This window comes from Nyctereutes procyonoides, unplaced genomic scaffold (genome assembly GCF_905146905.1).
Source record: "Nyctereutes procyonoides isolate TBG_1078 unplaced genomic scaffold, NYPRO_anot_genome, whole genome shotgun sequence".
Classification (NCBI taxonomy): domain Eukaryota; kingdom Metazoa; phylum Chordata; class Mammalia; order Carnivora; family Canidae; genus Nyctereutes; species Nyctereutes procyonoides.
This window is the reverse complement of record NW_026575143.1, coordinates 2,023,038-2,048,531: the sequence shown is the minus strand read 5'-3', so window position 1 is coordinate 2,048,531 and position 25,494 is coordinate 2,023,038. Positions and strand designations below refer to the sequence as shown.

The 25,494-nt window shown below is 35.3% G+C and overlaps 1 protein-coding gene across 5 annotated transcripts in view; it reads right to left on the bottom strand.

Annotated features, from left to right (window-relative positions):
- Positions 1-25,494, bottom strand: part of CUL2 (cullin 2) — a 164,996-nt gene that overhangs the window by 52,298 nt on the left and 87,204 nt on the right. For all 5 annotated transcript variants that reach the window (XM_055308615.1, XM_055308611.1, XM_055308612.1 and 2 more), the window contains exons 2-6: positions 25,229-25,369; positions 17,246-17,348; positions 13,657-13,751; positions 6,989-7,094; positions 988-1,070 (exon numbers count right to left, since the gene is read on the bottom strand). In XM_055308615.1, the coding sequence (XP_055164590.1) occupies positions 988-1,070; positions 6,989-7,094; positions 13,657-13,751; positions 17,246-17,348; positions 25,229-25,347 (506 nt within the window). In that variant the 5' untranslated portion in view covers positions 25,348-25,369. The remainder of the gene's footprint in view (positions 1-987; positions 1,071-6,988; positions 7,095-13,656; positions 13,752-17,245; positions 17,349-25,228; positions 25,370-25,494) is intronic.

Sequence of the window (25,494 nt, the reverse complement as noted above, 5' to 3'; positions counted from 1 at the left end):
TCTTCTCTCCCATAAAAAGCTCACAATTGGGTATTCTTAAAGAAAGCATTTTCGGATGGAGTGACCATTATCACATTGCAATTCACTGGTCTATATAATTCCTACGACATTGTTCCAGTAACCTGAAATTCATTATACACACATCTCTGTATGACTGACTTTTAGTGCCTTTGATTCCCCAAAGCTGAATCTTTTAGGCCAGAGCTAAACCAAGGATGTTCTATTCTGGACTCCACAGGAAAATGTGCTCTTTCAAACTCTATTCATACAGCAATTAGTTAAGGAGTTCACCATTCACCACTGTGGACCATGAGTAGAGGTCCCATGGGAATGGAACCCCATTCCCATGGGACCCATGGGAACCCATTTTCCATAAGCTAACCTTACGTACAGACAAGTCACTAATTTAACACTGGGGCTAAGAGGTAACCAAATACCTTGAAAAGCTTGTTTTAATAGCTAAGTTATCCTCATCAGGAATTAAACTGAGAGAATATGTACAAACAATTCAGCTTGCCCTGGAAGATTCAAGAGATATCAGGCTTACAAACACTTCCTTCAGGGACTTATTTACTAATAAGCATTTGGGCTAACGACCAAAGACCTGCCAAAAAATATTATAAAATAATTTTGGGATCCCTGGGTGGCGCAGCGGTTTGGCGCCTGCCTTTGGCCCAGGGCGCGATCCTGGAGACCCGGGATCAAATCCCACGTCGGGCTCCCAGTGCATGGAGCCTGCTTCTCCCTCTGCCTGTGTCTCTGCCTCTCTCTCTCTCTCTCTGTGTGTGTGTGTGACTATCATAAATAAATAAAAATTAAAAAAAAAAAATAATAATTTTAAAATATTGGGATTAAGATGAAAAATGAGGCTCATTTAAGTAAACCAAGGCCTTTGTCTAGTTAACAGCCATGCAACTGTACATACACTATTTGAAACCATTTCAAACAGCAAATTAGAATTGACTCAAAGTAAACGTCAGTACTCACTTTTTTATTTCTCGGAGTAGCATTCGGATAAGGATGGTCTGTAGTGGTTCAACCATCAATTTCCTCCACATATCCAATGCTAGCTGCCAAGAAAAATAAAAATTATCACGGATGAATTATCTAGTATTTGTTAAAATATTAAAATAATTTTAAAATAAAAATACACATCAAGTATTTACAACTAAGATTTCAAAAGTCAAATAAAAATTGAAAATACATTAAAAAATGTATTTCTAATTTAAACTGAAAATGACTATCAGACTCGTACAAAGATAGAATTAAGGTTTGAATTAAATAAAACTGAATTGAATTCAACTGAATTAATTGAAATCTTAAAGAAATAATTGATTTGATTTTTATAAACTATAATTTATTGATTGTTAAATGTCCAGTATTACTGAAAGGCTATATAAATGCCGACACTAATAGAAACAAACGAATTATGTTAAAGTGATTGGCTATTGGCTGAGTTTTAAAATTATAAAACCTCTCATGCAAACACGAAGGGTAAGTCAATTAAAATAATAAAATAGAATATCCCTGTATTCACCACCCAGCTCAAGAAGAAACACAGCTTCCCTATTACCATTGTCCCAAATGTCATCCTACTTTCCCCTCCGAGGTTACCACAATCCTGAATTTTGTGTTATATCATTCTCTTGCCTATAGTTCTGCCAAATGTATACATATCCCCAAAATAATTTTTTTAACTCCAGTACAGTTAACACACAGTATTAGTTTCAGGTGTACAATACAATGATTCAACAACTCTATATATTATTCAGTGCTCGTTGAGATAAATGTACCCTTAATCCCCTTCACCTATTTCACCCATTCCCTCACCCACCTCCTCTCTGGTAACCATCAGTTTGTTTTCCACAGTTAAGTCTGTTTTTTGTTTTTGTTTTTTCCCTGACTTATTTCACTTAGTATTATATCCTCCATAGCCATCCATGTTGCAAATGACAAGATTTCATTATTTTTTATGGCTAAGTAATATTCCATTGTATATACAGACCACATCTTCTTTATCTATTCATCTATCAATGGACACCTGGGCTACTTCCATAATTTGCTTATTGTAAATAATGCTGCAATATACACAGGGGAGTATATCTTTCCAAAATTGTGTTTTCATTTTCTTTGGATAAATACCCATTAGTGGATTTACTGATTATATGATACTTCTCTTTTTCATTTTTTGAGGAACATCCATTCTGTTTTCCACAGTGGTTGCACTAATTTACCTTCCTACCAATAGTGCATGGGGGTTCCCTTTTCTCCACATCCTCACCAACATTTGCTATTTCTTGTCTTTTTGATACTAGCCATTCTGACTAGTGTGAGGTGATATTTCATTGTGATTTTTATTTGCATTTTCTCAATGATTGGTGATTTGAGCATCTCTTCATGTGTCTGTGAGCCATTTGTATCTCTTTGGAAAAATGTTTATTCAGGTCTTTGACCCATTTCTTAATTGAACTGTTTGGGTTTTTTTTTTATGTTGTTTGTAGAAATTCTTTATGTATTCTGGATATTAATGCCTTATTAGATTTGTTATTTGCAAATATTTTCTCCCATTCACTGGGTTGCTTTTTGCTTTGTTGATGGTCTCCTTTGTTGTACAAAGCTTTTTTATTTTGGTGTAGTCCCAATAATCTATTATTGCTTTTGTTTCCCTTACCTGAGAAAACATATCCAGAAATATGTTGCTAAGGATGATGTCCAAGAGATTACTACCTGTGTTTTCTTTAGGCATTTTACGGTTTCAGGTCTTTCGTTTAGATCTTTAACCCACTTTACAAGTTTATTTTTGCGTATGGTGTAAGAAAGCAGTTGTTCCATTCGTTTGCATGTAGCTGTGCAGTTTTCCCAAAATCATTTAGGGAAGAGGCTCTTTTTTCCATTGTGTATTCTCACCTCCTCTGTCATAAATTAACTGACCATTGAAGTGTGGGTTTGTATGCATGGGTCCTTTATCCTGTTCCATTAATCTGTGAGTACCATACTGTTTTGATTACTACAGCTTTGTAAGGTAGTTTGATATCTGGGATTGTGATACCTTCAGTTTTGTTTTTCTTTCTCAAGGTTGCTTTGGCTATTTGAGTTGTTTTGTGGTTCTATACGAATTTTAGGATTATTTGTTCTAGTTCTGTGAAGAATGTTATTTATAGTTTGATAGGGATTATATTTGTGGGTTTTTTTTAAGATTTATTTATTCATAAGAGACACACAGAGAGAGAGAGAGAGAGAGGCAGAGACATAGGCAGAGGGAGAAGCAGGTTCCTCAAAGGGAGCCCAACGTGGGACTCGATCCCCCTTATCCTGGGATCACACCCTGAGCCAAAGGCAGATGCTCAACCACTGAGCCATCCAGGCATCCCATATTTGTGGTTTTAACTGGCATCTTCTTGACTGAGGCTGGGCATCTTTTTATGTTTATTGTACATCTTGGGTTTTTTCTGTAAAATGCCCATTCCTCTCTTTGGCCCATTATTCCATTAATATTTTATCTTGTTTTTAATAAACAAAAGTCTATTGTAGAAATTAACTGCATATATTGTAAAAATTAATCTTTTGACAGTTTTATATATTGCAGTCATAGTTTGTGACTTAACTTTTGAGTTCCTTTATAGTGTTTTTTAGTAAAAATATATTTTAATGTCTCAAGTTTATCAATCTTTTCCTTTATTGTTTGTATTTTTCTTGTCTTTTAAGAAAATCTTGTCTTCCCTACCCTAATGTCAGGGATAACTGTGTCCTCTTATATTGCCTATCACAGGTTTTCAAGTCTTGTATTTCATACAGAAACTCCAATATATTTTTCCCATAAAAAGTACAAATTACTCCAGTATCAACAATTGATTGCTCCTGTTTCCAACTTACTTACATATATATAGCCATTAATCTGGTTTTAGCTTCTCTATTCTATTTCCCTGAGGTAACTTTTTTCTGATCAACTGGTAATTAATTCCATTTCAAATAAGTAAAAGCATCTCCCTTCCCACAAAGAACATTCAAGTATTCCGTTATTATTTTTTTGCTTCTTAAATAGCACAAACAGGGAAAAAAAGAAGGTGATACAAAAGAAAATGAGATATTATAGCTATGGTGGGAGAACAAACTAAGAAGCCTTTTGAAAGCAAGCTGAAGGGGCTATCCTAATTCAGGGTGTGCTTGGACCCAGAAAATCCACTTTTCAGTACCCACTCTAAGAGAATTTCTGCTCATGTACAAAGAAATATATACATAAATGCTAACTCCTAAAGTGTAAGATTTGTGTCTACTTTGTTCACTACTGTGTTCTTAACATATAGAAAACTACATGGCACACAGAGGGGTTCAAAATATATTAATGAAAAAATGAGTAAATGAACAATGATATTCACAGCAGTATTGTTTGTAACAAAAAAGAATGAAAACTAAGAATAGTTTAATAAATGATTAATAAATTATTCATATCCCTATTATAGAATACTGAGCTCTCACAAAAATAAGCTTATGTGAAAAGAACTCTCAGGTACATTAACTAAAAACCAAAACAGGCAAGAAATACAAGTTGCAAGATATATGGTATGCCAACCTTAGGGTATATATCATATATATATATATATATATATATATATATATATATATATATATGATACCATTAATGTTTAAAATACAAAACTAGGGCATCCCTGGGTGGCTCAGTGGTTTAGTGCCCACCTTTGGCCCAGGGCGTGATCCTGGAGTCCCAGGTTCGAGTCCCATGTCGGACTCCTTGCATGGAGCCTGTTTCTCCCTCTGCCTGTGTCTCTGCCTCTCTTTCTGTGTGTGTCTCTCATGAATAAATAAATAAAATCTTTAAAAAATAATAAAATAAATAATAAAATAAAATATAAAATTAAACCATTATGTGCATAGTATCAATATTTATATGCAAGTTTACAGGTAAAATTCAGGAGAGACATATTGGGTTTTGTTGTTTTTTTTTTTTTGAGACATAGTGTTTATGATAATTATCTCTAGGAGAAAGAGTGACCTTGATGGTGTTGGTGAAAGGACAAGTATTAAAATATTCACTTATAATTCTACTAACTAAAGCAACTATTATTTCCCACTGTCTGTTACTCTATATTATTTTTCCTTACAGTTTTATTCCTACTAAACGTTTTCAATTTTTTCCATAAAATATTTTCCCCTTTATTAAAGTTTCTATAAACTATTTTTACTACTAATTTATTACTCTTTGCCTTCATAACAAAATTATACTGTAGATATTTTTCTATGTATGATTTTCACTGTTGGATATTGGACATTTAGACTGTCTACCCATTAGTCACCCTTATTAACAATGATTGCAAGGAATATTTTTAAATATTTATTATTTTCACATTATAGATTATCAGACATGGGATTATCTGGTTAACAGGTATTGCATATTTTATTTTTTTAATTTAATTTTATTTTTTGGTATTGCACATTTTAAAGTCTACTGAAAGACAATGACAAATTTCTTTCCAAAAGGATTATTCTAAATATAATTTCTACTAATGTTGCATCTACTATTGCTTCCCATAAGGATAGAGACCTTCTGTCTGTTCACCAATGTATCCTCAGTGTCTGTCTACTCAATAAATATGCATTATATTAACAAAAAAATTGTACTGGAGTATTTCTTTCACAATGAATATATGCTATGTAATTTTCCACATTTAAATTAGCACTACACATCAAGAATCTGAATGAAGGGGATCCCTGGGTGGCGCAGTGGTTTAGCGCCGGTCTTTGGCCCAGGGTGCGATCCTGGAGACCCGGGATCGAATCCCACGTCGGGCTCCCGGTGCATGGAGCCTGCTTCTCCCTCTGCCTGTGTCTCTGCCTCTCTCTCTCTCTCTCTGTGACTGTCATAAATAAATAAATAAATAAATAAATAAATAAATAAATTAAAAAAAAAAAAAAAAGAATCTGAATGAAGGGATCCCTGGGTGGTGCAGCGGTTTAGCGCCTGCCTTTGGCCCAGGGCGCGATCCTGGAGACCCGGGATCGAATCCCACGTCGGGCTCCCGGTGCATGGAGCCTGCTTCTCCCTCTGCCTATGTCTCTGCCTCTCTCTCTCTCTCTCTGTGACTATCATAAATAAATAAAAATTTAAAAAAAATAAAAAAATTTAAAAAAAAGATTTATGTATTTCAGAGAGAGAGAGAGAGAGAGAGAGAGAGAGAGAGAAAATGAGCTGGGGAGAGAGGTAGAGGGAGAGAATGTGTGAATTGGGAGCCATAAATAAATAAAAATTAAAAAAAAAAAAAAAGGATCTGAATGAAGTATTTGACCTGCATACTTCATTATTTTATTCTGAATTTAATTATTTTTTTAAATTAAAATAAATTTGTTTTATCCCAAAATCTGTATTTTCCCTCTTGTAGGATCTCTTTTAAGGCCATGACTTTTGCACTTTTTTTTTTCCAAGAAAGAGGAAGCATGCATTCATGTGTGGTGGGTGGAGGGGCAGAAGGAAAGGGAGAGAGAGAATCCTATGTAATAGGCTCCCATCCAGCACAGAGCCTAATACAGGGCTTGTTCCAACAACCCCAAGGTCAGGACCTGAGCTGAAATCAAGAGTCAGATGCTCAACCAATTGAGCCATCCAGGCGCCCTGACCTTTGCACTTTTTAACTATAAAAAATCTGAAGAATATTTTCTAAATACTCTTAAAAAGTATTTTCCTAAAGACTTTTAATGAGCTTTTTCAAATAGCGGAACTATTAAACCTGTCATTTATTTATCCATCATTAATTTAATTATTAAAATACTTCTATAATCATATCTGTTCTCATCTATGTGAAGATTCTTAGGAAATCATTAGTGTTTTATTAACATTTAGGATGTCTTCAATCTTGAGAATTTTAAGATAGTCAACATGGTGTCCTTAAAAAAAAAAAAAAAGACAGTGAATCAAATTACTTCAATATACATAAAAATACTCTCAAGTTTGCCAGTCATTTAAAGAATTTCCTACCTCTCCTATTTCCATAAGTGGTTCATTCATATCTACACCACCATAGCCATACTGAAGGTCAGCTTCTGTCAATTTATTCTTTTTAATAAACTGAGTGTTGAGATACCTGAAAAACAAATATAGTACTGTTGGACATTATGTTAAAATTGGTAGGAAAACAACTTGTAACTTGAAAATAACAATTTTGGGATTATATATCAACTACAGAAGAGTGCGGTACTATATCCAAAGAAATTATATAGAAGTTAGGAATATAATTTCAAAGAAGCAAAAGTGTCAGCCGAAGGCCTTAAGAGCCAAAGAATAACCTCTAGAGTAGGGGAAAAACCCTATTTTACCTCAGTCTCACTTTAAAAAAACCTCAAGGATTTGGCTCTAAAAATCCAGTATTCATATAACACAATAGCTCTTACCCAAGACTTCTAACAAACCTTCTACAATCTAATTTGCTCACTCACAGATTCTTCTTGGTATAAGTCAGGATAAGTTCACTTTGCAACAAATTAAACAAAAAAATAGTTAAAAGATAAAAATCAGGTCAGTCCTTCAATTTATATTTATCACCAGGAAAAGATGTAACTTTTCACTTTTAAACAACAAAAAGAGATCAGCTGCAGTAGTAAGAAGATGAATAGACGGTAAGAAGCATGGATGAAGCAGACACATGTAAGATCACTTTGTCTACCAGAGAGAAACAGCTTTATTAACTGTAATGAAGTCTACAAAGTACTGAGATGAATACAGAGTTCTTTAAATAGTCTAGTATTCACTTTTCACAATCTTAGATTTCACTATAATGCCTTTAATGCTCACCACCGGAAAGCACTGATGTGAAATATTCTGCCATGTGTAAATAGGTACAGACAACACAAGTATTTATGCAATAACTACGAAATCTCTAAATTAAAACACTTGTTTTCTAGGGTTCACTGCATCAAAATGAAAAGTCCACATCTGCAGACAAATAAAACTGAAAACAAAGACAACAAAAATTTCAACTGCATAACTCCACCAACTCTAGGTAATGATGAAAACACACTTCCTGGAGTTAACTCCAAAGCTGCAGAGATACAACCATTCACACAGTTGCACTCTCACACTAACTACAAGCCTCTAGGGTTCAAGGCTTAAAAAACCCTTGGTACTCTGTCTACATTTTAGTCTCCTCTACCCACATTACAATGTCCTATTATGTTTTTCCATCAAAGTGCCATTTCACTCTTCCTACCGTTCTCTCTAGTAGTACAACCTCCTGATTTCATGCTGAGTTTTCAACCATGCCTTCCAGTTGAAGAAACAGGACTAGGATTGAGAGAGACAGGAGTAAAAGCTAGAGAGAGAACATTTGCGGTATCTGGCCTGAAATGGAGATTTATAAATTGAAGAGTTATTTTTACCTCTGCCCTCTGTCATTTAGACCTCAGCCCCAAACAGGCTTCACTCAAGCCTGACCTGATACCAATCCAAATGAACTTTAACTTCCCACTCCCATTAAAGTAACTATACACAACTGTTTAATATACTTCACGGTACTTACTACTTTGTGAAATAATCCAATTCTTTTATTTGTTTATTTGCTCTGTACATCCATTGCCTCTCTAGGATATAAGGACTATAAACCAAGGACCTTGCTTACACAGCATCCAGAACCAACGGCAGGTAAATATGAAGTCCTCAAAAAATACTTCCTTGAAGAATTACTGCATACATAAATGGATAGCATTCCAGACAACAGGGATAACAAAAGCTAATATTAGAATATAGACTTAGAAACGCAGCCTAGAGCCAGATCATAAAAGACACAAATGCCGGGAAATGAATGTAATCACTAACATTTACTGAGCTTGTGTCACGTGTCAGGCATACCCTTAAGCATTTTATATGGCTGAACACTATGAGGTTGATATGTGTGGTATTACTGTGATCCTCCTTTTACATGTAAGGAAACTGCACCTTAGAGAGCTTAAAGAACTTGCCAACAGTCAATCTGCTAGTAAGTCGCAGAGCTGGCACAGAAATTCACGAGTTCTCCCTCTTTCCTTCAACAAGTATTGACCAAGCATGAACTATAAATCAGGTACTATGCCAGGTACTAGAGATAGAAGACGGAAAACAAAAATGTGGGCTTCCTGCAGAGTTTACATATCTGGTAGAATATACAAACATAAATACTTCAACAGTAAGATCAGTAGAGGGAACTTAATTGTCATATCTTTACCATTTATATGTATGTGCCTTCCTGTACGGATGCTTTGCACCAAATCAGTTTCTTTTTTGGTCTGTAGTACCATTACCTCGTAATCCCACTAAAGGACTAGAAACATTTATGTATTATCCTTCCGTTTTACTCCCTTAATCAGCTGGTCAACATTTTCTCCTAAGCTATTCATCATCCTCTCCCATTACTTTCCTTCTCTCTTCCAATGCCTTTTGTTTTACTCTCTGCTTGGATCACGTGCAACACTGTCAGGATTGGTGTCTGTTTCCTGTTTCTGCCATCTCTAATTCATCTAAAAATTCCGCTTTTAGGATGTCACTGACCTATTCAGAATCCTAAGTAGCTCCTTTATACCTATATAGTAAGTATAAACCTCTTAGGATGGTGGTTTGTTAATACTGAAGAATTAGCTGCTAGGTCTACAGAGGTCTAGAATCACCAATCCATTTCAAAGATCTATATGTATATTCTTGAGCCAGTATACTGTTTTAGTGGAGTTTTATGTTTTATATGTGATAAGACAAGTCATTGTTCTCTTTACCTCATGCAATAAGACTTGAATTTAAAGTAACTGTATCCTTTTCATTCCAGATTTCTACTCTTGATGTTAAGTTTAAGCTTGATAGACAAGCCTTTAAAATAATTTAGAGATAATATTTAAAATGTAAACAGTGCAATTCCTCATTTTGATGTGGATACAATTCTTAATTTCTAAGTCACTGGAGTATTTTAGTCAATTTTATTTCATCACACATTTGTTTTTAAATAAAGATATATGTTCTAGGAAATCATAACAGAAATCAGGTTCCAATAATTTAAAAAAATATTTTATACTCTGCTACACAGATAATACCTGGTTCTTCTGCTCACATATAATACAATCGTTTTTATAATTTTTATGAGTTTTTATAATTTATTTCATCAACAGAATGCTTAATAAGTATCCTTTGCTTTCTTGGAATAGTAACACTGACACAATTAAAAATAGTACTTGACAATACTGAATAGCCTAAAGTAACTTTGAAGCCTCAGAGAAATCAAGCACTTCAATCTGTCTTAGGAAATTCCATTACAAAAATTGTTCTCTCATACTAGTACCTACTGACTTCAAGAGTTGTTAGTTCTCCAGCTAATATCTTATATAGTCCACTTCAAGAGCCAGCAGAGTCTAAAGAGATATGTAGTAAGTACTGAGAAATGTGAGGCAGGAGTATTACTATTTTCTTCAAAGTCAGAATCCTTAAATTCCCTATGCTAATGCACATCCATCTTATAAGTCAACCGAATAAAAAAGAGGTGAGAAATTATTTCAAAAAAAATATTAAAAAATACTTTTGAAACAAAATTGAATTTTTCCTTTATATTTCTTTACACAAATTTCTTTATAGACTATAACTAAAAATGATACCTAGCCTGGATAACCTCAGTACACCACAATTAAAAACTATTAAGTATTTTTCATCTAATTACTGCCAACTATACCCTTTATGAAAAGGATCTTGCCATCTATTATATCAATATAATTAAATAAATGATGATGAGCCACATGATGCCAACATCACAGTGGTCAAATAAAATTCTCTGTAAGTGAATTCCATGAGCCATGAGTTCTAACTCTTTGCTACAGACAGTGGGAAGTTACTACATGATTTCAGAGTATTCCAATTTGCATGTTAGAAAAAAATGAGTTCAGTAAACAGAATAAATTTGAAATCAAAGGCTGGAAGACTGGTTACAGGGACTTTACCATTAATACTCCAGGTGAGAAAAGATAAAAAGCTTGAACTATAATAGCAATGCAAAGGAAATAATGAATTTAAGAGATATTTGGAGGACTTCACCAATAAGGATCAGGTAGAGAGGATAACCCTAACTGAAGGAAGGATAACTGAGACTTCCAGCATATATGTCTGGACATACAGTGTTACTACCAATTAAAATTAGTAATACTGGGGTGCCTGGATGGCTCAGTTGGCTATGTGTCTGACTCTTGATCTCAGCTCAGGTCTTGATCTCAGGGTCATGAGTTCAAGCCTCGCACTGGGCTCCACACTGGGTGTGGAGTGGATTAAAAAATAAAAAATAAAATTAATAATACTGGGGGCAATGTGTATGTAAAAGATAACAAGTTCAGTTCTGAAACCTGTAGTACTACAATGTACCTACAGAATACCCTGGAAGGATAGGCAGGCTGGGTAAAAAACATTCCTCTAAACCTTAGGCTACCTGAGATAAACACATAATTTGATGGTTAGCAATATACAGGTTATAGCTAAAACCAGGAGTAATTGAGATCATCCTAGAAAGAATGCATAGTGTAAAATAAGGGATGAGAACAGAATCTACCTAAATGACCAAAAGGATGTATCCAGAATGAGACTAAGGTAGAATAAAAATGTTAAATGGGTTTAATTGGACTGATCTGGGCTTAAATGGTGATTTTTTTGTAGCTGAGTGACCCTAAGCAAAGTCATTTAACCTTAGCTGCAAATTTGGAGACACTGACTACCTCATATGGTTTACATACACACACACATTTGTGTATATATCATATGTATTTATTTTTTTATCATATGTATTTAATAAAGGCTTATAACAGTACCAATTTATTATTAATATTAGTATTAATTTAAATAGTACCAAATTACTGATTCTGGTAAACAGAGATGCAGATGCATGAGACTCTAGAAAACTAAAACAAAAAACAAAAAACAAAACTTAAATCTTTCCTAAAATGTCTCCGCTCAAGAAGGATCCCACTGCACATAGCATACTGCACTGGTATATAGTCTCAATACTCTTAAGTCATCTATATACCAGTGGCCCAAGCTTTTCAGCAATGTCAAAGGCACACATGTACTCTCATTCTTATCCTTAAAATTCCTCTAATTCACCTTCACAATTTGGCTAGAGAATTCTTAAAGTTCCATTTATGACTATCTCACTTTGGTGGATGAGGAAAAAAAACATGAAATGTCAGGATGTTTAATGTATGGCAAACACTGTTTTATAAAAGTCAAAGCCACAGCAAAATTTGTGCTTGTCAGCAATTGCTGGCTTCTGATTTTATCACATTTGCCTCTTCTAAGAAGAAATAAAAGCTAATGGCTATTGAAGTAAGCTCCAGTTCCTGACAGAGACAACTTACAGCAAGTAAACTCCAGTGTTGTTATTAAAAACCTAAAGGAACATGAACAGTGACAAAGGACAAACATGCCAAGAGAACCAAGCCCTGGCCTCAGTATGGTATTCCAGCAATGCATGGAGCAACTGTACAGATAATGCTGAGACCCAGCTTCACTCCTCAGTTTCTTCGCAACAAGAAACTGAGGCAAGGTCCATCTCTGCCCATGCCATGATGCATAGGCCAAAATTATCACTGTCTCCATCACAGGCCACAACCATTTCAAGAATAGACATCCTCATTCCAAGAGTGAAAGGCTCAGGTGGTTTAATGACACTATTCCATATTTATCCACTGTTCTTTAATAAACAGGTTTCTGCCTTATGTACCCAGGAATTTATTTCCATTGTCTATGTGAATGGGTTAGAGAGGATCAGTGCACAGTACCAAAGGAACATACCAGAGTGACAGTTAACACAAAATATCTAAGTAGGAGACTGGGTAGAAAAAGGAAGAGGGAAGTTCAGAGATGGGAATGGTGAAAAACACATCAGAATTAGTCATTCAGGGCAGCCCCAGTGGCGCAGCAGTTTAGCGCCGCCTGCAGCCCAGGGCGAGACCCTGGATCGAGTCCCACATCAGGCTCTCTGTATGATGCCTGCTTCTCCCTCTGCCTGTGTCTCTGCCTCTCTGACTCTATGAATAAATAAATAAAATCTTTTAAAAAAAAAGAATTAGTCATTCAGAGAAAGGAAGACAAGCAATGCAGATATGACAGCATAAGGAGACAGGAAACCGTGAAAGATCACAGGGGGTTACGACATTGCAGGTAATTCAATATGCCTAAAGGACAGGGTAGGACTTCAAGAGAACAACTGCTGAGTGCTTTAACTAACGGTGCTTCCACAAGACATAATACTGACTCCTAGAGTCAAAGAAGAGCATACTGGAGGGGAACCTGGGCTTGGATTCACTCCACTAAGTTTCATCCAAGCTGAAGTTGTACTTTGGAATTCTGTCAAGATTTAACATGTGTTATATATAGAGAGAGTCCCAGACAATATGAAAAAAATAGAACTATGAAATTAAATACAGTTTTAGTTTTCAGAGAGCAATTTTCCATACACTGCCTGGCTCCCAAATTCCCTCATGACCCAGACTACAGACCTTTCCCCGTAGCAGACAAAGTCCATATAGCAGAGAATGCTTTAGTTCTGTTCATTTATTTAAAAACTTAAAAACAAAAATACCAAAACCTAAAACTCCTCCAATTACTGAATACATGCAATACTGTTTAGGTTGTCAAGAGTTTAAAAGCATACTTACCTATACAAGCAGTCCATATAGTCTGCACCTTTGCTATATTCCTCCCAATACCTATGATACATAACAAGTACTTGCTCTTCAGACTCCAGAACTCTCTATATAAAGAAGAAACATATTTTTACTTGGAAAGCACTAATCATTTTCATTTGTAAGCTATGAAATTTATCAAAAATTAATGTTCTAAAATGACATAATTCAAGTATTCTAGACTACATTTAAAAATTACATTCTAATTTAACTATTTTTAGGAACACTGAAATGACCAGGAAAAAAAATGTGTCTTAGATATGAAAATAAAGCATCCATACTAGAGAGTTAATGATTTTATTCTCTAAAAGGATAAAATGTAATGGTGTGAGGTTGTCTTTGGGCTAAAATATTATACCAAGATCAGTTTAAAAGAGAATGTAATTCCACTGTCACATATCTGTGTGCTTCCTCAAATCCCGATCTTTTGATCATCCTGCTAGTTATAAACCATAACTCCGAATTATTCACTTATGTGAATAAGACTACTTATGAAAACTTACACCTTTTCTATATTCCTCAAATAAGTTGTTTCATATTACTTAATAGAAATCTATTATTTTTTGAAAAATGAAAATCAAACAAATTTGAGGTCTAATTTTTTTAAAGTTATTTTTGAAGGAAATCTAGTCTAACAATAAAAATACATTGGACTGATACTCAAAAGATCTTAGGCTCTTTTATCTCAGTTCTTTCATTAACTGTCCATATGATTTTAAGCACGTCATGACCTCAATTTCCATCTAATTAATTCTATGATGAAATGCTATGCTTTCAAACTTGGAATTTTAATAATTAAGGTTCAAAAGACAAAAATAATCTATAAATATTTTTTGCCCATCTTATTAATAAATTAATTTAAAATAGCAACTACTATTAATAATGCTGGGGAAAAGCCCACCCTTAGGAACTGTTGCTGCTGAATGAATAAATACAAGAACAATTTGTTACTGTATGTCAAAACAATAAAAAATGTTCTTAATCTATGACTCAATGATTCTATGTCTAGGAATTTATCCTATAAAAAACTCAGCTACACAAAATAATTTAGCTACCAGGATATTCACAGAAGCATTGTTTATAAAAACAAATTATATATATTGCAATAATCCATATGCCCAGCAATATAAAAATATTTAAACAAACTGTAGTATCTCCACACAATGAAAAATTTTACAGTCATTGCCAGGATTATACAGTCAATTTAATGACAAAGAAAGACACTTGTTAAAATCAAAAGATTATAAAGAGGATACGACTTCATTTTCTAATAAAAATGGAAGTCTACGCAAAGCAAAAATATGCAAAAGACAAATATCAAATTATATATATGTTAATATGTGCCAAAATAGACGTGTTTAAGTATAGATAATAAAAAATATTCACAGTAGTTAATTCTAGAAGTATGTTATGAGTGATGTTTGGATGATTTTCTTCTTTTTGCTTTTCTGTATGTTCTAAATTATCTAAAATAGCGATGCAATACTTTAGTAATTAAAAAAGTTCCCTCCCCCAATCAAATAAAATTTTCTTCTCACAGGGAAACTGCTTCAAATCTGTTGGCTATGTTAATAATTTACTTTGTCATCAACACATCATTTTTAAATGCAATTATACCAATGTTAATTTCCTAGTTTTGATAATTGTACCACTGTTATGCATGATGTTAACTTAAATAAGCTAATAAAAAGGATATAGGAATTATTATTTTTGCAACTTTTCTGAAAGTCTGAAAGTATTTCAAAATAAGACATTTTAAAAAATATGACCCATGCTAACATATACAACTGCAAAATTTATAAGTGACTTACACAGGTTAACAACTATAGTATAACCAAAGTTCACTACATTAACATAGCAGAACTTTAAAAGTAACTTATTAAACATTGTAAGAACAATTTAAAGTACCTGTTATCAAAACTACTTTCGTGAGCTGACAAATACACGTATTAGAACACTAAAATGTTATCTGCCGTGTATAATAAAAAGAGCATTTCCTTCAAAAGTTTTAAAAGGGAAATATCACAAGACTAATCGTGCTCTGGGGTTTCACCACTTTATTTCCTTTTTTCTTTTTAAAGATTGTATTTATTTATTCATTCATTCATCCATCCATCCATTCATTCATTCATGAGAGACACAGAGAGAGAGAGAGAGAGGCAGAGACACAGGCAGAGGGAGAAGCAGGCTCCATGCAGGGAGCCTGATGTGGGACTCGATCCCAGGACTCCAGGATCAGGCCCCGGGCCAAAGTCGGCACTAAACCGCTGAGCCACCTGGGCTGCCCAGTTATCACCACTTTTAAACGTATCTGCACCTAGCCACATCCAGAGTTAGGCACAGTGTTATATAGTGTCATTGTATCTCCACTTTATTTATTTCAATTTAATTAAGTAACTACTGTGTATTATTAGTTTCAGGGGTAGAATTTAGTGATTCATCAGTTGCATATAACACTTAGTGCTCATTACATCAAGTGCCCTCCTTAATGCCCATCACCCAGTTACCCTATGCCCCATCCCCTCCCCTCCAGCAACCCTGTTTCTTTCCTATAGTTAAGAGTCTTTTCCCTCCCTTCATTCCATATATGAGTGAAATCATAACTGTCCTTCTGACTTATTTTGCTTAGCATAGTACCTTCATTTTAAAGAGAAAGAAACTTAAATTTCAATCCATAACTCAGTTGCCCATGGTCACACAGCTAATGAAAGGTTAAGTCAAGTTTCTAGCCCAGATAATAAGTGATCTCTTCCAGTTCCTGATCAGAAGTCCAAAACAAGTTCAGAAATACTGTCTATAGCAACCTATTGCAAATTCTTTGTTCACACACAGATCAACTGCGTGATGTTGCCCTTCTACATATGGCATACTAACTAATAAAGCAAGTAGTCACAGGGACAGTTTCTATCATGCTTTTTAATTTACCATTTCCCTATTTCATTTGAGGTTTTTGTTAAGACTTTATGTAGGGTATGAAGAGGCAGCTAGAAGGTTGAAAATAATTGAGAGATTTACCAAGAGATGGGAAGCAAGAGTAAAAGAAAACATGGTTCTAGTAAACACCATCCAGAGGACATAGATTTTAAAGTTGAACAGGGGATCCCTGGGTGGCTCAGCGGTTTCGCGCCTGCCTTTGGGCCAGGGCGCGATCCTGGAGTCCCGGGATCGAGTCCCGCGTCGGGCTCCCGGCATGGAGCCTGCTTCTCCCTCTGCCTGTGTCTCTGCCTCTCTCTCTCTCTCTCTCTCTATGTCTATCATAAATAAATAAAAATAAATATTTAAAATAAATAAATAAAGTTGAACAAACCTTGATTTGAAATCCCACTGTTTCAGTTACTAGTTATATGATCCTGAATAACTGATTTCCCTCAGAGAATCTAACAACATAATGTTTAGCTCGTAAACCTTAAATATATATATATATAATCAGAAAAATGCTATTTAGGAAACAAAGCAAATAACCTTAACCTGCACTGGAAAACATTAAACTAGTTTACTGCTTATATAAGTTAAATAACTACCCAGCTACGAACATTTTTACCATGTATGTATCACTTCTTACCTTGTGCAAATGCCGTACGTGATTTTCCAAAAAAATTTTAGTTTCTGTATAAAGTCTTTCTCCAAGGGGTTCAGGATAGGCCACACATAAAGCATAGATATCTCTAGTTAAATTGTTAAGGTTTTCATATTCTTTGAAGATACTATTTAAAATAAGATTTAACTCAGGTTTGCTATTAAAAAAATGAAAAATCATTTCAGACAATTTAAGATTATACAGCTATAGAAAAAATAAAATAAACAGCCAGCTTACTTTAAAAATTACTGTTACTCATTTAATCATTCAACAAATATTTCTTGAGAATTATTAAAAAGGAAAATGGTTCTTCTCAAAGAGTTTAAAATTCAGAGTGACATTCTGGTAAATCAAGTTACCCAGAAACCTACAAAATAAGGTTTATGTAAGAATGGACATAAGTATAACATCAACAAAGGGCCATGGAATATCCCAAGCAGATATGTCTAAGCAATTCTGAGAAACAAAACATTACTCTTTTGACACATATTTTCACATCATAGTACTGGTCAGAACATCCTATAACCTACACACTATCCTTCAATATTTATTCCATTAGAAGAATTATAGCATCAATAGTAATACCAATTAATCAATTAAGTTCTTGAATACTAAGTACGCTGCTAGGTATCACAAGTGGTAGAAATGCTGTAGCAGACAGTTCTTAATCAGGAGACAGTGGAAATAAGTGCTCCATAAACTGCATCACTGACCAGATGTTGAAGATGAAGCATTCATGAAGCAATCTGAGAACAACCTAATTAAAGATGCAGACAAAAACTAAAATAAGGCTAATTATTTGGGATGGAATCAAGTATGTAATATACGTATTATACTTTTATTTATATTACAAATATAGTCAATATACTTATCAGAAAATATTCCAAAATTAAAATTTGTGCTTAAAATACAGAGGTGGGGGGTTACCTGGCTGGCTGAGTTGGAGAAGCATGTGACTCTTGATCTCAGGGTTGTCACTTCAAGCCCCATGTTGGGTGTAGACATTACAAGTAAAACAATAATACACTTAAAAAATTTTTAAAACCAAACTTTTATTACAAAACAAATATGGGACACCTGGTGGCTCAGTCAGTCAACTGTTTGCCTTCGGCTCAGGTCATGATCCCAGGGTTCTGGGGACAAACCCCACCCACACGCAAAAAAACCTGCCCACATCAGGCTCAGTGGGGAGCTTGTTTCTCCTCTCACTCTCAAATAAATAGAATCTTTAAGAAAAAAAATATAGAGAGGTACGATGCAGGCAGGTTTTTCCTCTTCTGTATCTCTGTAACATTTTATATTATTCTTCTTCCATAGGACTTATTTTTATACAATAGAAATGATTTATACCTTTGCCATCCAAACTAGCCTGTTCTTATAATCATTTCTGTATTCCCAGCTCCAAGGTATAATTCCTGGCACATAATAGGCACTTATTAAACACTTGGTGATGGAAGGATGGTAGGGAATCAGTATCACATGCTCTATTTACCTAGTGTCCTTACTCCATACACCAGAAAGACAAGTAGCCCTCTCCATACGAGGTCACTGATGGACATATTTCAGTCAAACTTTCCCAGGTTTCATCTAAATCCTTGTATTTTTTAATTATACTTCGTAAATAATAAAATATATTCATGCATATATGTGAACATTCAATACACTATTGTGCTAAATATAAACAAAAAATTTTCTTTACTGTGTAATAAAACAGAGAAGCAAAATATCCATATAATGTAATATTACTGTGCCAGGTTTTTGTTTTTTAAAGATTTTATTTATTATTTGACACAGCATTGGGGGAGGGCATGCAGAGGGAGAGGGAGAAGCAGACTTCCTGTTGAGCAGGGAACCCAACACAGGTTCCATCCCAGGGCCATGAGATCATGACCTGAGCCAAAGGCAGATGCTTAATCAACTCAGCTGCCCAGGCACCTCTGTGCCACGTTTTTTCATAGAAAAAAAATATACAGTAAGAAACAAACTATTAGGATAACTTTGAATCACTTGAGATTTAATAATGAAACTTTATAAAGTAGAAGATTATGTAAAATAGCACATAAGAACTATTCAACGGTAATAAAAAATATTAACCTATATTACAAAGAAAATAGACATTTTAACATACATCATCTAAGAAAGAATTAGAAATTTATCTGGACACAAATTCTATAGAGAATTAATAATAGGTTGGGGAGAGAAGGAGCAAGGTATGAATGCAGAAGAAAGGCGCTCTAAAATATTAGAGTTCTGGAATCCAGCTTGGAGGTGTCAGCTATATATTCCTTAATGGAAAAAAAAAAGTTCTAGTTCACATTATTTTAAATCTCTAAGAGTTCTGTTTTATCATAGAGATTTATATTCAATCTTAATTATTCATCACAATCTTATCCTAGTAAAAACAGATATAAAAATGTTGTTAGAATTAAATGTATTACAAGTGAGGAGAGTGGTTGAGTTTGTGGGGTGCTTCTGGGATGCTAGGAGCACTATTTATTGGGACATGGGTATGTTCATGTTATGAAAATTTACCTATATGGTTTTTTAAAGATTTCAGTTATTTATTCATGAGAGACACAGAGAGAGGCAGAGACATAGACGTAGGGAGAAGGAGGCTCCATGCAGGAGCCAGATGCGGGACTCGATCCCGGAACTCCCGGAGCACATCCTGAACTGAAGGCAGATGCTCAACCACTGAGCCACCCAGGCGTCCCAATTTACCTATATGTTAATGTGTCAGTGTGCACACTATATTTAAATTTAAATTTTGTTTTTTAATAAAGACTAAATTTAGCCAGGATCTACATAAAAAATTTTGGCAAAGGTGTGATGCATTAAAGATCTCTGAGTTCTGCATACCTACATCAAGAATTTTCATCCATTGTATTTGCTCTACCTTTTTAAATACTTATTTCTACAATACACAACTTGATACTGAAAAATTAACATGATTCAATACCATAAGTTCAGCATGATATGCTAATTTTAGGTTCCCAAACGTTCTTTATCACCAAAATTAATGTTTTGTGGTCATAATATATCCACTTGCGGGGCAGCCCCGGTGGTGCAGTGGTTTAGCGCCGCCTGCAGCCTAGGGCGTGATCCTGGAAACCCTGGATCGAGTACCATGTCAGGCTCCCTGCATGGTGCCTGCTTCTCCTTCTGCCTGTGTCTCTGCCTCTCTCTGTGTGTGAATCTCTATGAATAAACAAATAATCTTAAAAAAAAAAAAAAAAATATATATATATATATATATATATATATATATATATATATATATCCACTGCATGTATAAAACTGGCTAAAAGGACTCTCACACCACAGGATTTACCATCTTTCCCCTTAGGGAAAAAGGATCTGTGCAGGGCAGAGAATATAGGAAGATTTTCCCATTGCAATCCTTATACAGGATTTATATACTGTTTGACATCCTCAGTGAGAACATACTCGTGTGTTTCTTTTTAATGGAGTCTACCTTAATAAATCTTTTAATTTTTTAACTTGTCATAGTTTGGGGTCTCAGTTAATCACTGTATAATGTCACTTAACTGTCTAAAAGATACTCCTAAATAAATTATTTTTCTCTAACCTATTCAAATATCTAACCATCCTGGAAATATTTAGGCCTTAGGAAGAGCACCTAACCCTCTACCACTCAATTATGATTTAGTCATAGACAAGGCATTTCAAAAAAAAGAGGGGGGGGAATAACTGGAGAAGGCCAGTTTTAGATTTAAACACTTTCTTCTCCAAAGTCAACTTTTCCTCTTAAGTTACTCTTCAGGGAGCCAGGATATGAAAATTCCTCTATTATGACTTTTCCACTTATAAATTCTCACAGTCAAAAAACAAAGCTATTCCAGAGCAAAAGTTCTGAACTGTCACAACCAAAAGACAGTGCTGGCCAGCAGCAAAATCTCTTATTTTGGTTCATTTTCTCTACTAAAGACGCTACCTATGCTTATGCTTAATTCTGAATTATAACACTATTAATTTTATCATGTAGTGGGTCCAGAACAATGAGTTCTACAATGGGTATGAAAATAAAGATGATCCACAGCAACAAGACACACACCAGCAATCATTTTCTAAGAAAGAAAATTCCCCACTTGGAAAGGAAGAGTAACACAGTATTATTATTATTATTATTATTATTATTATTATTATTATTATTTGGGGGATCCTGACACTGGGCTGCAGAATCCATCTTCCTTTCTTGTCCCCCTCTTCCTCCACTTTTGCTCTCTAGTCTTCTGTCTGGGCTCTCACCTTTCCCTCCGCCATCCTAGGCCCTTATCCCAGGCCCCTATCCGGTGTGTTCTGACCCAGCTGAGGGCCACTGCATATGACTCTCATTAGAAGAGAAAAAGAGGGGCACCTGGCTGGCTCGGTTGGGGGAATACGAGACTCTTGATCTCAAGGTTGTGCGATCAAGCCCCATGCTGGGTGTAGAGGTTACCTAAAAGTAAAATCCTTAAGACAAACTGAGAAAAGGGAAAAAAAAAGAAGCAAAGACAGAAAACCAAGCCATGGGAAAAGAAGTACACATTGTATGTTTATGCGTTCTCATGAGGAAGGTACAGCTTATAGGAGATTTGTATGGATGTGCTTTTAAGTTATATATATAACATAAGCAGGAAACAAATTTTAAACAGTGCTGATAAGTAAAAAAAAAAAAAAAACAGGAAAGGTTATCTTAAACTTGAAAATGGTACAATGACCCAACAAAGTATCAACGATAAAAAAATAAAGATCTTTATTGACATTTCTGAAGAGAAAGAATAAACACACAACATGTAAAAGATGCAATATCTATGAAATCATCAACTAGCAAGGATATAAAATTATTTGTTAAATGGAAAAACTTTAAAGTCGATAGCTACAGAATGACAATAATTGAGTATTTGTCTGATTTAATTTGGAATAGAGTGAAAATGTTACTGATGCATCAAGCAAAGAAAACTACAGTTAAAACCTTTTCCAATCCGTACAATCTAAGAAAGAATGATGGGCTACTAAGTACAGGTACCAAGGTTAGTAAGAAGTTCTCCTAAAATCAGTGAGGATCGTCAGGGATGCTGATTACCTACTTCAGTATTTTTCAATGTAGTAAAAACTGGTCTATGTTTGAAAAGATGCCTGACAAAAAAATAGTAGAAGTGAGGACAATGGTTATGCCTGGTTTTAAAATCTGGTTTTCCTATCTGGGAGAAATACATTCATGAAAGGTAAACTAGATTTCCCCTCAATCACTCTGGTTTTACAAAAAACCATTTAGAATCTAACTTGCCCTTAAGTAGGAGAGCTTCAATATTAGACTGCAGGACTTGGCAACTGTCCTAATAGCTACCAAAAGGCAGAAAAACCATGAATAAAACCTGGAGACCCGGGATCGAGTCCCATGTCAGGCTCCCTGTGTGGAGCCTGCTTCTCCCTCTGCCTGTGTCTCTGCCTCTCTGTTTCTCATGAATAAATAAATAAAATCTTTAAAAAAAAAAAAAAAAAAGAAGTGACTGAAGCAACACTTTCCAGGGAAGTCAGGTATTTCTACGACCACCTCCTTCTTTTTCTGTTCATATTTTAGTTGACATAGCTTTAAAACTACCTATGTACTTGTCGAGCAAAACCTCATTAACACCCAGTAGCCTTTAATACTTCTTCCATTTTATTAAGATTCCTACACAATAAAAGATTCCTATGCAAAAACAATCCACGATGTTCCATTAAAAATTAGGCTATTTTAACAGTAAGCTCTTCAAAGGCAGAATCCATATTAATTATCCTCTAGAAGGGACCCCTGGGTGGCTCAGCGGTTTAGCACCTGCCTTCGGCCCAGGGCATGATCCTGGAGTCCCGGGATCGAGTCCTACATCAGGGCCCCGCATGGACTCTGCTTCTCCCTCTGCCTGTGTCTCTGCCTTTCCCTCTCTGTGTCTCTCATGAATAAATAAATACATAATTTTTAAAAATTATCCTCTAGATACACTGCCAAGTATAGGAAGTTAGATGTTAGAAAAATCATAGTCAAGTCTGTGCTCCTTCGATTACTACCTACATGATCTCTGAATATCCATTTCCTCCTCTTTATTTAAATAAAGACAATTATATCTGCCCCATCAATCTGATAGGCTTCTCTGAGGGTCCAAATAATATAAAAAATATAAAACAAACCTATGAAGGATTCCAGAAACATAACCATCATGTTATTTATCTTTAGTACCTAGGACATAGGTCACCTAACATGTTTCTTAACAACTGCAATTTTAATGAATGAGATGGTTTGCTGTTGATCTAAAAGAACTTCACTGTCCTTGCATCAACATTCACCTTAATATAAGAATTGAATTAGGCATTGGGAACAAGTTGAGTCAGTGTTATAAAATCCAAGCTTTTCTACAGAGCATATGCCCACACAATGAGGGCAGCGATTCTTTAGACCCAGAAGACTGCTAGAGGGCAGTACAGTGTTCGGGAAAACTGTATCTCCATACACATTTTGGTTAATACTTTCTCATCTCGATTTCCCTTTCTGGAGAAAGAATCTCTGGTTCCTACAGTATCCACCCATCCTCAAGGCTTCTGGCAAGGCCCTGGGGCATTGCCGTGCCATCTGCACCCAGAGACACCCAGGCCTCAACCCTACCCGCCCCCTTCCTTTACCCTGAGATAGGACATGTGTGGTGTTTCCTGTGGTAAAAGACTGAGGCAGTTCAGAAGTCGGCCAGTAAATATGTTCCAACGTACCTACATTGTCCATGCCCACCCAGCCTTAGTCCCTGGCAGACAATGGAAAGAGTTGGTGAAACTGCCATCTACGGCTTTGCCACAGGTACCTGTGGCCAGTGGTTCCTAGAGACCTCTGTAATTTCCCAAATACTAAGAACTGAAGTATTTTAGTATTTTGGTGGTTTTTTTCTTGGTGCCAGAGTTTATACCCTGAATGCTGGGATTGTACAGTGTTTTTTACATATAAGTAATATGTGTGTGTGTGTGTGTGTGTGTGTGTGTGTGTGTGTGTGTGTATTATATTGCTGCCATGTAGGAATGCAGGACACTGGGGTTCAGATGGTTCTAGAAAAACCACAAATTTGTATTTTCATATAAAATTGCTAATTCAAAATATAGACAACTCAGTGAAAAAACGTATTTCTAGGGACACCTGGGTGGCTCAGCAGTTGAGCATCTGCCTTTGGCCCAGGGCATAATCCTGGGGATCGAGTCCCACACCAGTCCCTGCATGGAGCCTGCTTCTCTCTCTGCCTGTGTCTCTGCCTCTCTCTCTGGGTCTCTCATGAATAAATAATTAAAATCTTAAAAACAAAAACAAAACAAAACAAAACAAAAAAACGTATTTCTAGCCGCCAAGTCATTAAACTTGCCATTCACTCTCTACCTAGAACATTTTTCCCCCAGATATCTGTATGACTTGCTCCCTTGCTTTGGCCCAGTCTCTGTTTAAATATCACCATCTTCCTCAGAAAGGCCTTACATGACCATCCCATCTAAAAGAGCTGCATACATAACATACTCCAACCATTATCCATGCCCTTACCCTGCTTTATTTTTCCCCACAGAGTTTATCACTACTTGTTAGTAGAAGCACTGGCATTAGATTTTTAAAAAAACCTGTTTGTCTGTTTCCCTTTAGCAGAATGAAGGCAAAGTAAGTTTTATTTACAACTGTATTCCCAAAGCCTCCAGTAGTACCTGACATATACATAAGAATTTTTTACATGAAAGGCTCTCAGACTGTTGACTGACACATATAGGTGATAAACTTGGAAATGTAAACAATGTATGTGAAAGTAGTCACACTGGAATTCTCTTCTATTTATACAGATATAAACCTTTTCTCACTTTCCAACAAGTTTATCAGTGTTAGAACATTTGCCAATGTTTGGTAATACAGTCATTGATACAGTATCACTTTCAATACAAGAACATTTATCAATGCCACAGAAAGGATACGAGAAGCGATCATTCCATGTTGCTCTTTCGACGTATTCCAACATGACAACAGCTTTGATTGTCGTTAAAAGTTTGTTCCATGTCTCATCAAAATCTACTACTCTTGGTTTCAAAGACATTGTGCAAGTTTAGTGTTGAAATCTGTTGATTAAAAACAATAATAATGTTAGCATGAATTCTACAAACAAGTTACTTGTTTTTAAAGCAACATATAATGCAACAGCATGACAGACAAAAGGGGTGAACGGAACCTGGCACATAGTGAA